General features: G+C 37.5%; 1 protein-coding gene across 1 annotated transcript in view; it reads left to right on the plus strand.

Annotated features, from left to right (window-relative positions):
- The first annotated feature begins 1,935 nt into the window (after positions 1–1,935).
- The window catches only part of LOC126484476 (elongation factor Ts, mitochondrial), a 79,473-nt gene continuing 65,093 nt past the window's right edge, over positions 1,936–16,315 (plus strand). The window contains exon 1 of the mRNA XM_050108003.1: positions 1,936–2,234. Coding sequence (XP_049963960.1) covers positions 2,058–2,234 — 177 coding nt within the window. The 5' untranslated portion in view covers positions 1,936–2,057. The remainder of the gene's footprint in view (positions 2,235–16,315) is intronic.

The following is a 16,315-nucleotide window of genomic DNA, read 5'->3' on the forward strand; positions in this document are numbered from 1 at the left end:
TTTCCTTGACAACTCCTTCTATGCCGTAGATGAATTCTTGAAAAGAAATACATAAATCCATTGTATAATATATGCATTTTGTGCCACTTAAGGGAGTGGGGTAGGTAATTAAAAATTATAGCTTAAAAAAATTTTTAAACAATAGTATGAAAATCTTGATTCGTGTGTGCATTTCTGATGCACCTGACACTTTCCGTCATAACACTTAACAGTTACCATGAGACTGATCAATGGAATACATAACTAATTAACAGCTAACTGAGTAACTATATGCCTCTGTACATGCACTGACTTCTCTCATGTTGTCTTTCGAGTCCTGAGGTGCATGTTGGTGGCATTAGGATTGTTCTGCAGTCTGTTGCAATTCCCATTTTTCTATACCCTCTCAATAGTATTACTCAGAAAGAATCGTCTCCCACAATCCAGGGATTCTCATTTGAATTCACGTTTTATTTCTGTAATAACAAATCGTTGATCACACTATCAGTAACAAATCTATCATCATGCCTCTGAATTGCTTCAGTGTCTTCATAATTTAATCTGGTGAGTTTCCTAAACAATCGAACAGTACTCAAAAATGGGTCACAGAAGTCTTCTGTTTGTGGTCCTTTATAGATGAGCTACATTTCCTAGAATTCTTCCCATAAACCACAGTCAACCATTTAGATTCCATTAAGCAACCACATGGGTTCATTCCATTTCATGCCACTTTGCAACATTACACCTAGATACTTAACTGACAAGCATGTATCAAGCAGTGCACTGGTAATGCTGTAACCAAACATTAAGGGGTGTTTTCCATACTCATCTGCTTTAATGTACATTTTTTCGCATTTAGAGCAAGTTGTCATTCATCATACCAAATAGAAATTCTGTTGAAGCCGTCCTGTGTCCTACAGTCACAAGACACTTTCCCGTACACTACATCATTATCAGCAAATAGTCGCAAGTTGCTACTCACCCTCTTAAACAGGTTATTTATTTATAGAAAGAACAACAATGATCCTTTCACACTTCCCTGAGGCACTCCCAATGATATTTCTGTCTCTAATGAAGAATCGCCATAAAGGAACTGGGTTCCGTTAACTAAAAAGTCATCGATCCACTCATCTATCTGAGATCCTATTCTGTAAGCTCAGAAATTCGTTAAATGTCTGTAGTGTGACACTACACTATGAAATCTGCGTGTTTCCCTTCATCCATGGTTCGTAGGATTCTCGTCATGTTTAGAGCAAGCTGTCATTCATCATACCAAATAGTTTGGTTCAAGTGTGAGAGTGTGCCTCGGCCACGCCAGAATTCTTGGTTGTAGGGACAAACTGTCTAGTAGCAAGAAAATACCAAAAAAATGGGAGCATGATATAACTGTTACCAAAAATGTTGCAAGGCAAGAGTATTATTTCTGGAGATGGACTTCAATTGAATTAATTTTCTTAAATAGTTACTGTAATGTTTTTAGGACGTGAGTATACTTGAATCAAGTGTTCAAGACTTCTATTCTAAAATACCGTAACATATTTGAAATATTCTACATATTTTCTCTAATGATGCATATTGTTGGCCACAGTTACAGTAATTTTCCGCTGTTCCTTGTATATTAAAAAACACGTTGATCATCTACGATATTTCCGTCTGTATTTAACACGTTTAACGGAAAAAAAGATATTTTCAAAGGACCGCTATAAATATGGTCTATTAGACTAATTATTTTCCGAACTAGCATCAGAAATCGAGCAATATCTGGGAAAGATGAGGTAAAAATTACACATAATATACTAAATGAAACTTAGAACCGTACCCACGTTGACATCTTCTTCTTTTTTGAACTACATAACGTATCTTCCCTACGTCGGTGATGCGTACATTTTCAATTTGTCGCGGGTACAATTTTCTCAAAGATGACATGTACCCGCTCGTAAAAATAATACCTTTGGATGTATGGGCAGCATGAGCAATGAGCATGTTTATGTTTATTTAATGTTTACGTCTGCAGTCTGAACAGTGTGTTAAGCACTCATTGTTCTTCAGCCTATTTTAATGAGACGGTTTGTTGAACAATGCAAATAAAAGATTTAAAAATGATGTTTAATATTATGACTCGATCGTTAAGTACCGGCAACTCATGTTGGAGCTCGACAAACAAAACTTTATTAGCTAAATTGAGGAAGAAAACAGGTTATACGTTCACCAATTGTAAAAAGGCTCTGGAACTCCATAACAACAACATCGAAGAGGTACGTATACTAGTAACTACTGAGCAGCACCACACGATTACGGCCCACACGTAGGTTAAAATGTAAGCTCTATAGAGAGTAATTATGGGGTTGACGTCATTCGGTCATTGTCGGAGTTTGTAAATATTAACGTAGGCGTTGCGTCTCTAGCTGCTTCGCAGGTTTGTAACGTAGTAAATGAATAATAGGACCTGGTGTAGGTGAATCCAAATATCAATGCTGAGTTTCTTCATATATTGTCTAAGTCGCAATCAGTTATAAAATCAGGTAACATGGTTTAACATTTTCAATAAAGTCGTTTGAGTTTAATAATTTGACTGCCTCTGTGTCATTTACTGTCTGTGTCGTCGTGCTGTTTTTCCCAAATTGCTTGGAGTCGTTTGCAGAAAGGATACAGAACTTCTTGACTTTCTGACTTGCAGAATGCTGGAAAATGTTTCGTCTCATTATTACTTAGTAGGCGGTGATACAAGCCGTTAGATTGCGTTTGAATATTCAATTATATTGCCTGTCAAGTCATTAACATTGATGAATAAAATTGTAAACCATATGTAGAATATAGATTGAGATATAGCTTATGATACACATTCAGAAGGGCACTTACTTGTCTCATTCTTTTTCCAATGAATATTTGCTTTATAGTGGCATAAGCATATCTGAAGTAAGCCAAGAGTTACTTTTTCCAGAGAAATTAAATAACATTGTACTAGCCTCTAGACACATAAAATAGAAAGACAGTATCTAAAAAGCAAACAACTTCAAAGATGATTAAAAGGTGAACATGCTGTGGAAAATCAGTAAGATAGGAACATGTGATACTTGCGTATCCTACGGATATGTCACATGCTATACTGTAGCCCACAGAGCTCAACAGGGGATCTAAGAAGCTATGATGTATGTAGTCAAATGCCTTATATACCAGTACGTAATGTTCAAGGCATATTATCGCCATCATCCTGTTTCATACAGCCATTTGTAGTTCCTCGATAGGCTGTGTGTGCTATGGCTATGTGTGGTACCAATTGTTATGTGTACAATGAAAATACCAATCAGTGTTGTGGAGCAGTTTTAAAGCACTGAGTTCGTATTCGAGAGTTTTTCATGGTTAGTAGGGGTCCTGTTGGTTGCATGTAAAGGCCATGGCTGATGTCTTGCTCCATCCTTGACCAATCTGCTATAGCTTTGTGTACATATCGCTGTGTTTGACATATCTTAGACCCTTATATTAAATGGTGAAAGAAGAGATAAGTACAATGGACATGAAGCTGCTTCACAAGCAGATACCTGTGTCTTTGATCAATCTGTGACTCTTTCGATAACTTAATTCATGATTAAGTATCCATAGGCGGCAGTAAGTGTTATTGAGTAATTGACTGTTCTATGTTTTTATCTGTTTTGCAAGCAAGCTTATCCAACTGAAATTGAACATAAATGTAGCTACATGAGAAGAATTTCTTGTATATGAAAGAAGAATCACCAGTAACTATCAATATATTAGACTGTCAAAACTATGACCCTTTGTAAAGTAATTTGATCAGAATAACATCTTTTTGATCATACTCATGACAAAACAGCGTTAAATTAAAATGCCATCTTTCGAAACTTCACAGGTGTTCTTATGACACTAGCAGCTTCTGCCTGTCGCTTGGATACAATGAAAAGAGTAAAAACATAAATCATAAATGTTTTGTGGAACTGATAAGTAATTGAAGTGCATGTATTCACAGGTTTGTTGTTGGTTGGAAAAGCCAATGAATCTGGGGGGGACAACAACCATACCTGGTTGTGATGACAGACTGACCTGTAAGTTAGCCTGTTTGTAAAAATTACCACTGACGTCACTTTACAGTCGCCTTGTTTACGGCATTTGAGGCATATTTCCTATGCGACTGCCAGCCGACAACTTATAATGCACAGTCCTCTTTAACCATAAAATTAGGATATACATTTTGTAGATGCATGTGACAGTTTTCCTGGAAATCAGATAGCAAAACTATAGGGACAGGAATGATTTCTAGTAGTAGCGTGTGTGCCCACATCTGCATTGCCTGTCAGCTTTTTTTTTTTTTTTTTTGCTACCTGTGACAGAACATTGAAGCAAGACGGAAACAAGTCCCCATCCATTCTGAGGCTTTTCTCTATCTTGTTTGAGCTATTGTTATGCTTGTTTATTTAATCGAGAAACGAGAGTTGTGGCACCTCTCTTGAGTGAATACAGGTATGGCACTGAAATTTATGATGTAATCAATGTCATTAGCTTTTTATCAACCATGGCCAGTTTCTCCATGAGTCTCAATCGACAACATTATGTCTTTTCCTGTGGCCACAGTATTGACAGATATTTCTCTCATCTCAATACTGACTTCTCCAAACATATGTGTTATGAGGTAGGCCTATACTTTTAGAAAACAGTCTGGAATAGAGGCAGTGTTGAACTTATGTCCTTTGTGTGGTTAGTGTTGGTAGCACTTGGTGTGAAGTGTGATGGGAATGCAGAAGAGCATGTCAACAGCTGATTTAATTACCAAATCAGGGAATGGGTAGAGTACATTTTTCACACCAATGAGTGGAAGTTATTGTGCCAAATACTCATGTAAATATAAATATGCACTGCACAATTCTTTTTGAAAAACAGCAGGAACACAAGCAGGCATGTCAACAGACTGACTATGTGATTCACTGCATTGTGACCTAGGAATCTAGAATGTAGAGGGAAAATCAGGTCCAAAAGTTTGCAAGATGTTTGCAATAACAATCAAAACAATAGTATCATACTTAAATATATCATTAGGAGCAAAACTACCCATCACTTTCCACTGCTTGGGTTCCACCCATCTTTGACTAGTAATCAAAAGTCCTCTGTACCAAGTGTGAACTCCGCAGCTGCATAAATTTTGAATAAAAATTAGTGACGTCAGCTGAATACTTTTGGGCGTAACAAGTCAACTTCATTCTGCCAACGACCTTGTCAAAGAGGGCGGAAGAGCTGACAGAGGTTCAGGGCACACTCTAGCCCTTGGGGTGGGAAACTGCCCCTAAAACAGCAGAAAAATTGGCAGTGATCAGTGATATAAGGATGCAGAAGGCAACTGAAACCAATGCATTAAAGACACATAATGTGTATCCACAGGATATGTTGTCTGTAATTGAAAAAGTTTCATGACAATCTCTCCATTGGCAAAAGATTCCAGACTATTCCCCCATCTACATCTACATGGTTACTCTGCAGTTCACACTTAAGTCTTCTTTGGATCTTCTCTATCTCCTCCGTCAGACCGATCTGGTACGGATCCCACACTGATGAGCAATACTCAAGTATAGGTCGAACGAGTGTTTTGTAAGCCACCTCCTTTGTTGATGGACTACATTTTCTAAGCACTCTCCCAATGAATCTCAACCTGGTACCCGCCTTACCAACAATTAATTTTATATGATCATTCCACTTCAAATCGTTCCGCACACATACTCCCAGATATTTTACAGAAGTAACTGCTACCAGTGTTTGTTCCGCTATCATATAATCATACAATAAAGGATCCTTCTTTCAGGCTGGCAATTCTGGCTTTGCACTTTATAACAGAAGCAAGACTTATGTAAAATCATGACCTGATCATAGCATTTGTCAACCAGGAAAATTGGCCGACAGTGTAAAGTGGTGCAAGATGTTTTAAATCTAAATAAAGTAGGAGTAAGCTATAGGGAAGGACAGGTAACATATAATATGTACAAGGAGCAAGAGGGAACAATAAGAGTGGGAAACCAAGAATGAAGGGCACAGATTAAAAAGGGTGTAAGACAGGGAAATAATCTTTCGCCCCTATTGTTGAGTCCATACATCGAAGAAGCAGTGATGGAAATAAAAGGAAAATTCAAGTGCAGGATTAAAATTCAGGGTGAAAAATATACCAATGATAAGGTTCACTGATTACACATCTGTGAAAGTGAAGAAGAATTACACGGTCTGTTGAAGGCAATGAACATTCTAATGGATACAGAAAATGAATTGAGAGGAGACTGAAGAAAGATGAAAGTAATGAGAAGTAGCAGAAATGAGAACTGCAAGACGACGTCAACGAATCCTGCTATCTAGGCAGCAAAATATCGCATGACGGACAGAGCCAGGATGACATAAAAAGCAAACATTACAGGCAAAAAGGGCATTTCTGACCAAGAGAAGTCTACTAGTATCCAACATAGGTCTTAATTTGAAAAAGAAATCTCTGAGAATGTATATTTGGAGCACAACATTGTATGGCAGTGAAACATGGGCTATTAGAAAACTGGAACAGGATAAAATTAAAGCATTTGAGAAGTGGTGCTCTGGAAGAATGTTAAAAATTAGCTGTACTGATTAGTTAAGGAATGAAGAGGTTCTCTGCACAGTGAGGAAAGGAATACAGGGAAGACATGGGCAAGAAGAAGGGACAGGCTGATAGGACATGTGTTAAGACAACGGGGAATAACTTCCATATTACTAGAAAGGGTTGTATATAGTAAAAACTGTGGGAGAAGACAGAGACCGAAATACATCCAGCAGATAAATGAGGATGTAGGTTGCAGGTGCTACTCCAAGGTGAAAAGGCTGGCACATGAGAGAAATTCATGGTGGGTTGCGTCAAACCAGTCAGAAGGCCGATGACTTAGAAAAACAGCATTGCTTGCTTACTTTTGCACAGAAAGGAGGAAAATATGCAACCATAAAAGTATTTCACCACCTCCCTTGTAAATTAGAGGTGATGGCAGATAATGAAAGTTTTAAAAACCATTTATAGTCATTTGTGTTTGAGAGTTCTCCTTACTCTGTTGATGAATTTCTGGGTAGATAGTACACGTGTGGTTGGATTACATTTATGAAATGCTGTCGATAACTTTTTTTAAAAATATAAATCCAGTTATGTAAATGGAAACATGTATCAATGTTTTCTTTAAGAAAATGTATTATTTGTAAACCTATTGACATATTAGTGAGCTGTCACAAATATGATCCAAAGGACCTGCAAAAAACTAAACTACACAAAATAATAACTGTAATTTTGCCAAGTCACAACTAGTATTGACAACTTCCAAATACAGACCTCGGGCAGAGCAGTGTTGCCGCAACCTTCATTCCAAAAAAGAAAAAGATAAGCGGCTGTGATAGTGAGTGCAGAAACTTAGGGAACTATGTCTTGATTCAATATAACCATGAATAACCTGTAAAGAATATTGCATAGGTTCAGTTTTGGCGCTGGAAATAATATTGCTTCTTTTTCACCTCTCATTGTTTACCTAAAGCTGTCCTCCCATGGCCTCTGCAAAAGAGATGCATTACTGTCCTATGTACCACAGAGGAGCAGTGCTTTGACTGATATTACCAGACATATAAATTTTAACGCACTTTTGGTGTAAGTGGGTCTGTCCCTAACATTTCACAAAGAAACTCAGATCTTACTCAGTTTTTGTACCACATTTATGTTCATGTGAATGATATGGAAATTTGAAAAGACTGATGATAGTTCTGACACCCTTAAGTACACATGCAGTACTCCTCAGAAAAACAGGTTGCATCTAAGGTGCACTGAGTCATCTGTCTGTATCTCACACATTACAAAAATTCTTGATTCAAAAGTGTGTGCAGCTGTCTGATGTCAAAGCCAAGTTGTATCATTGCCAAGACATCAAGTAATGCACATGATTTTTTTCTCCCCCAATAGTATTTTTTCCACATAAATCTTCTTGATATTGCTTAACCTTCATGGTTATTGTAAGAAAAGTTATGACAGTTTGTTTATAGTTGTGTATGTTTGCTTCGTGCTAGTGTTTAAGTAACCTAGACATTTTAACTTTTTTTTATGAACACGTCAGCTGGTATCATTCACCTACATATCCTGCTAGAATATTAATTTGTTTTCTCTGATTAAATGTAACAAAACTGGCCACATGCTGCTCTGCTGATCACAGTATAAGGCAGATATCGGCAATACATCATTGTGTCAAGGTAGGAATCGATCAATGGAAGGACAAGCTCGTAACCTCTGTACATGTATGTGCTGAAAATATGACGCACTCACCTTGCATGAATGGTACTTCCTTGACTGACTGCATTTGTCACATGTTTATCATTTTTGGTTTAGGTATATTTAAAAAGTCTGAAATCTGTCGTTAACCGCCTAATAACAAAACAGATCATTAGCATGCAGGTTAATGATATTTTAGTGTATAGAAGTGTTACAAGTGGTTCAGACCATTACCCATTTAAAGCCTCCTCAGCAGAATGCTGCAACTAAAATTTCTGATCTCTCAACCTCCTCCTATTCCATATTAGAATTCTATTACAGTAATGTGTAAAAGGCTGTGGGTTGGAATTACTAACTCACATCTGTTGGTCTATTAAAAATGCTCAGCTTTTAGCAGTATTTACAGATTAATTTGTGATGTGAATATAAAAGACTAGTTGCGTGTCATTACGATTTATCACACAAAATGACTCATGGAATATGAAACTGATTAATTACCAGTAGTTAAAATAGCATTTCCTTACAATCATCAGAAGCAGGGAGGGATACAAACACAGAAAGAAATTGAAGAAATTACAAATCAGCATTGCAATGTAGACAGTCTGGGGCCTGAAAGCATATGAATACTCCTCCGGACTGAAGACCACAACAACAACAACTCCTATCGGCAGAGATACAATCTGAAGCATGGTGGAACAGATAAATCTGCATGTGCAGTGCATCAAAACATGACAAGTAATATTCACATGGTGGCGGAGGAAGATGTTAGCACAGATAGTAGAAGTCACAGTAAGAAACTGTGGTGGATTAATGCAGTGGAAACACAAGTCTGTCAAGAAAAGATATAAATGTGACATAAAGTCATGCAGGAGGTTGGCAAGTTAAAAGTCAAACATCAAGCAAGGAATGACCTTATTGCACATATGATGCATGTTGGAATTTATCCATCATCAGATATCTACAAAAAGAAGAAAAATATTTTATAAAACATAGCAATGCATGGCAATAGCAATGCACTTTGATTAAAAACACTGGGCACAAACTGTAATACATCTACCCAGGAATGATTGCTATACGTAGATACAGTATTTCCAGTTGTGTTTGAAACAAATATTCACAGACTACTGAAATTATTCTGCAGAGTGCAGACCAAGAAGACATCTTTGCCACCAGATGACATTACAGAATGTTTGGTGGCATGAAGGCGCATCAACAACCATACATTTATTATACCATGTGTCTGATGGCTGTGAGCTAACTTTATTATTTAAGAGAAATATTCTATTTATAAAAGTGGTAACGATATTACAGTGATAAAAGGTCACACAAAATATTTGTTAAATTTGGGAGCTTTTTGTGGCACCATACATCGTCAAAAGCTACAATCACAACTACTGTGCAAGCAACATAAAATTATAGTGTAAGATAGTAGTACAAACATTTCCACTATACAGGTGCAAGACAGGGGCAGAACAACATGATATTTTCATTAAAACTAGGACAGTTTGTCTGTCAGACTCAAATCTGGTACCATTAAGTATCCAGTGTGCGCTACTGCACTTACATCAAATATTATTTGGTTCCATGTACTGTCAAACATTAAAATCGTAGCATCTTGTGCTGTTTTACAAAACTTAAACTCAAAATATAAAATACATAATGTAATTGTACATCTCAAACCATATAATGTAAGAAAAATTATATATAAAAAAACAAAGATGAGATGACTTACAGAACAAAAGCGCTGGCAGGTCGATAGACACACAAACAAACACAAACATACACACAAAATTCAAGCTTTCGCAACAAACTGTTGCCTCATCAGGAAAGAGGGAAGGAGAGGGGAAGACGAAAGGAAGTGGGTTTTAAGGGAGAGGGTAAGGAGTCATTCCAATCCCGGGAGCGGAAAGACTTACCTTAGGGGGAAAAAAGGACAGGTATACACTCGCACACACGCACATATCCATCCACACATACAGACACAAGCAGACATATTCATGTCTGCTTGTGTCTGTATGTGTGGATGGATATGTGCGTGTGTGCGAGTGTATACCTGTCCTTTTTTCCCCCTAAGGTAAGTCTTTCCGCTCCCGGGATTGGAATGACTCCTTACCCTCTCCCTTAAAACCCACTTCCTTTCGTCTTCCCCTCTCCTTCCCTCTTTCCTGATGAGGCAACAGTTTGTTGCGAAAGCTTGAATTTTGTGTGTATGTTTGTGTTTGTTTGTGTGTCTATCGACCTGCCAGTGCTTTTGTTCTGTAAGTCATCTCATCTTTGTTTTTTTACATATAATGTAAGACATAGACAGTAGAAATTGGGGGGGGGGGGGGGGGGGTGTCTTGGTGGAGTGTAGCACCAAGCAACATGTGTTAGTGTTCTAAGGATTATGTGTAATTTCTCAAGACTGATTTTTGTCTAGTTGTGTATACTGAAATAATATTTACTATGTTTTATAAAATATTGGTTTCCTCCTCCCATTCCCCCCCCCCCCCCCCCCATCCCCCTAAAGTTTTAATGTATGGTTTTATATGTACAATTAAACTATGTATTTTTTGCGTTGAGATTATAACTTTTGTGAAGTGTCACAACACACCATGATTTCAACATTTGACAGTAGATGGTACCAAATAATATTTCTTGGTTATATGGACTTGGTGTGAAATCCCCAGTGACTGGTTTTTGTTTATATTAAAATACTTCCTATGATACGTTAAAAAAACTGGTTTTGCTCGTTAGGAGAAAATTGTTGTTCTAATTCAGGTAAGTGCAGTAGCCCATATTGCATACTTTCTGATACTGGATTTGGGTGTGACAGATCGACTGCCCTAATTTTAATGAAAATATTGTATTCTCCTTCCCCTGTCTTACTGCCTGTATTTAAATTGATGGCATATGTTTGTATTGCTACTGCATATTTTAATTTTATGTTACTTGTTATATCACACAGTTGTTGTGATAGTAGCTTTTAACAGTGTGTGGTGCCACGAAAAGCTCCCAAATTTAACAAATATTTTTTATAACCTTTTATCATTGTAATATCATTACCATTAGTATAAAAAATATATGTTTTAAAAACGTTTGTTTACAGCCATCAGATATCAAGGTATAATAAATGTACAGTGGTTGATGCACCTTAGCGCCACTGTACATTTTGTATATCCACCTGGTGGCAAAAATGTCTTCTTGGTCTGCATTCTGCAGAATTGTGTCAGTAGTTTCCAAATGTTTGTTCACATACAACTGGAAACTCTATATATAATGTGCCAGTGTTTTCAATCAAAGTGGAATGCTATAGCCATGTATTGCTTTTTTATAATAATTATTTTTTTTGTGATGGATAAATTCCGAAACATGTCATATGAGCAATAAAGGCATTTCTTCCCTCATGCTTGACTTTTACCATTGTAGCCCAGTCAACCTGAACGCAGAATTACGGATGTATTATCAAAAATGGGTAGCTATTAAAGATGAGGCAGATAACCTCTAATGTCCATAGGTATTGTATATGATACCTCCAATCTACAATTTTTTTTTTTACACATTTTCCAACTGATGCAACGAGAACACCTGTGAGTATCACAGAGTATACACTTGGCATATTCTGTTTGCCATTTGTTAAAATTTCCTTGTGCTATCTACGAGTGGCAACAGCTTGAAAGTGAATGTTACCGTGGTGTGCAACATGTCAGCGCTTAAAACGTTCTTTTTCACATTCACAAATTAGAAACATGTTAATATTTACGAAAGTTTCATCTGTCACAGAAATAAATATCTTTACCTACAGACTGCCCTTAATGATTCAAAGTGTTCTTATTACTTGCAGCTATCATCCCTGGTACCTTAAGAAAGTATTAGTTCAAATCCTGTCATTGTTTAATTGGTTATAGCGGTAGGGTTTATTTGTTTTTCACTTTTTGCTATTTGTTGTTATGTAAGCTTTCATTTTCTGTATTAAATTATGTTATTTCCTTACAAGTACATACATCAGACATTTATTTCATTACAATAATAGAAAAATAAGTAACACTGTAACTCCCGTTTTTGCTGTAGTCCTAGCTGATGAAGAAATAGTGCAACTATAGGTAGTGGAGAACCCAAATGTTTCTGAATTTGAGTTATTTGAAGAATAAGATGAAAGTGATATAGCTATGAGATGATACACAACAGCTGGCAATGAGTCATCGTCTTGATTCAGAGGCTGGCAAGGTGCTTTTGAGTGAAATCCAAGACAGATGTGCAAAATAGATACACAAGACAGAGTAAGCAGTTTCTAGAAGCAGTGTTATATTTTACTTTTCTTTCCAGGCTTAATCCTGAAGCACAAGAAACTACATCATCTGACATTTCATCTGTGAAGTCACAATTTATATTTTTCATGCAATATGTTGACCAGACATTGTTTGATGATATGACTTATTTTATGAATGTAAAGCATGTTAAGCTAACAGGGAAATCAATGGATTGTAATGGAGCAGAATTAAGAATTTTTTTTTTTTTTGGAGGGGGGGGGGGCGGGGTCATTATGTTAATTGCATTACTGGGATTCCCGAAATTGAAACTGTTGGAAAAGATGAACACATCCATTGATCACAGATGCAGTTAGCAGGGATTGGCTGTACCTGTAAAGAAATAACCTGAAATTGGTTGATGACATTATTGTGTTAGAGGAAACCAAATGAAGTGAAAGTTATTGAAAGGTATGACACTCCTTGACAGACTAAGAATTGCATGTCAGAATCGGCCCTGACCAACTCATATATGTATAGATGAGAAGATGATATCTTCTACAAGCCAGTAAGAACAAGGTAGTTTGTCAGGGACAGACCTCACTGAGTTGGCTTGAAGAACTACATCCAACAGTATACCTCTTGACTTTATGATGTACACAACCTAGATATTGGTGGGCATGCTGTTCTGAAACTTTCAGGTTTCTTGCCACTAGATCACTTATGTACATTGGCAGGTACTTCACATATGTTCCCACACTAGACAGTATCCTAACTCAGCAGTTCTCAACTATTTTTTCCTTTGAGGCATGCTAAAGTATGTTTCAAATTTCGTGACACCCCAAAACCCCTACATGTGATGTTTTTCATAGATGCAAAAAACGCATGTACATGAAGTACATACACTACATTTTTTATCTTATGTTCTAAATATTTTATCTGTGGAAGATGAGAAGACATTAAAAAACTTACGACACACCTAATATATGTGCACAACACAGCATTGTGTCATGACGTGGTTGAGGAACACTGTTCTAACTCATGGGTCAATCTTAGCAGTGGGGATATTGTGGCTAGTCATCTTTTAAAATCAGTGAATTTCAGGAGAGATTTAGATTTGAAAATGGAGGGTCAAGATTCATGTGATCATATTGTGAGGACTAATGAAAATGTAATCAAATGCTTTGATAATAAACCTATTTATGTTGCTTCTTGTGATTTTGTTGTTCATCCTAGTGTCCAAATTCACCGTTCTTCTAGATCAAATGCTGTTACAAAATATAACACATATATAGGTGGAGACGCTGAGTCGCAGGTAGGCACAACAAAAAGATTCTCACACTTAAAGCTTTCGGCCAATGGCCTTTGTAAACAATAGACAATGGCCTTTCTCAACAATAGACACACATACACACACACACTCACGCAAACGCAACTCACACACACTACTGCAGTCTCAAGCAACTGAAACCGCACTGCAGTGCCACAGGCACATGGCAGTGTGGTTTCAGTTGCCTGAGACTGCAGTCATGTGTGCGAGTTGCGTTTGCATGAGTGTGTGTGTGTGTGTGTGTGTGTGTGTGTGTGTGTGTGTGTGTGTGTGTGTTGTTGACAAAGGCCATTGGCCGAAAGCTTTAAGTGTGAAAATCTTTTTGTTGTGCCTATCTGTGACTCAGCATCTCCACTATATGGTGAGTAGCAACTTTCCTTCTCAGAATATTGTTACATTCCATCCTGGATTTTCCATTGTTTGACATATATAGGTGGTGTAGATTTCCCAGATCGATGGTAGTGGAAAAGTACTCAATGAAAGGAATATCCAATTAGTGGACGGTTCAGGTGAGCCATTATTTCACAGACTTTCCTGTTGCAGCAGTGTGGCTAGAATGAAGGCAAGCAAAGTAAAATAATAAATTTATAATGCGGCAGAACATAATGCAGTATCAACTTTTAAAATTTGATGTAGACCAAAGTCTAATTTTCTATGGAGTTCCAGAATATGTGCAAAACTCAATCTCAAGCAGTGGTGGTGATGAGGACGACGGTGGTGGTGGTGGTGGTGGTGGTGGTCCACCAGAGATGGTGGTCCACCAAGGACCTTACTATCTGCAGAATTCGGGGTGTTAAATGCTAAGCACCTGCCTCAGATAATGAACAGAAAAATATGTCAAAATGCAGATTAGGGACTTGTAGGGGCAGTGCAGCACATGTAAAGTGTTCTTATGCCTTACAACTGAGAGAAATTGTTTTGCTCTTTTTCACAAGAAGTTAATTTGAACTTGTGTTTCACTAAAACAGCATTATCATATATGTTAAGAACAATGTTGTTGTGAAGGTTATATGTATCACTTTGTTTCAACATAGACAGCAGGTATCGCATATGATACCACTGTAAAATGTGTATGAAAATGAAAATAATTTTTTTTTGTATTTTTTACTTAATTTTGTCCATATCATTTGTGCACTGAGTTTCAACCAAATCAGACTTCAGACCTACCTTTAGGGCTCTAGAGGATAAAAGAAACTATATGGAATCAAAGAGAATGAGAAGACAAGCAATCAAGTGCTAAAAGACAAATGAGGAATATAAAATGCACTGCCTCATACGGCAAATGGCAGAAACATTGTCAAATTCGATCATTCTAGAAGGGAGGCATAGAAATGCGTGGGCTTACAAACCTCGAAATCTTTGAACATTACCAATCAGCATTATTGTAACATTGTACTCCTTCCCTATGTGTGCCTTTCCGGTGATACATTTGCCTCGAACATAATTTTCATGGATTACAGTGTGTGGCCACATCAAACAGCACAGGTGGAAGAGCTCTTGGAATGAGAAGTTGTTCAGTAAATGGACTGGCCCACCCATTCCCCTAACTTAAATGCCATCAAGCCTGTATGGGATGTGTTGGGAAGACGTATTGCAGCATGTCCTCATGCACCTACGCCCATTGAGCAGTTGTCAACTGCATTGGTAGAGGAATGGAACACTGTAGTACAAGAACTCCTCTCCTGCCTTGAGGCTAGTATGGCAGCATGTTGCAGAGCATGCATTGCCATCTTTGGTGATCACACATCCTATTAAAAATTGTGTCCTACCTTTTTTAATGTCCTGGGGACCATCATAAATCACAATGACTTCAATGTAATTTGTCAAACAATGGAAAATCCAGGGTGGAATGTAACAATATTATGAGAAGGAAAGTTGCTACACGCCATATAGTGGAGATTCTGAGTCGCAGATAGGCACAACAAAAAGACTCTCACAATCAAAGCTTTTGGCCATTGGCCTTTGTCAACAATAGATACGCATACTGGCCCCCCCCCCCCCCCCCCCCCCCCACACACACACACACGAGTGTGTGTGTGTGTGTGTGTGTGTGTGTGTGTGTGTGTGTGTGTGTGTGTGTGTGTTATTGATAAAGGCCAATGGTCCAAAGCTTTAATCATCTGAGTCTTTTTGTTGTGTCTATCTGCAACTCAGTGTCTCCGCTATATTGTCATTGTGATTTGTCTTTGAATAAAAGTTTCATTTCTGTTTTTTCTATGTATGGTCCCAGTTTCATCGAACTGTATTATTTGGCAGTGACACATCACGTAAAAGTTATGTTTGTCTTTAAAGTTTTGCACACAAATGTAAATGCATTTCAGTGACAAGTACGATGAGTCATTTATATGGAAGGATTCTCAGAGATCTAGTGGAGTCAGAATACAAAGATGGGATGAAGAAGAGCAACCAGGATTCAGAGTTGGTTGGCCTTCACCAACAATGTGTTTTGTTTGAAACAGGTAATAGAGAAAAAATTAAACACCAGCAAAAGAACCCATCTTATGTTTGTAGACCTCCATAAGACGTGTG

The sequence above is a fragment of the Schistocerca serialis genome, chromosome 6 (genome assembly GCF_023864345.2).
Source record: "Schistocerca serialis cubense isolate TAMUIC-IGC-003099 chromosome 6, iqSchSeri2.2, whole genome shotgun sequence".
Lineage (NCBI taxonomy): Eukaryota > Metazoa > Arthropoda > Insecta > Orthoptera > Acrididae > Schistocerca > Schistocerca serialis.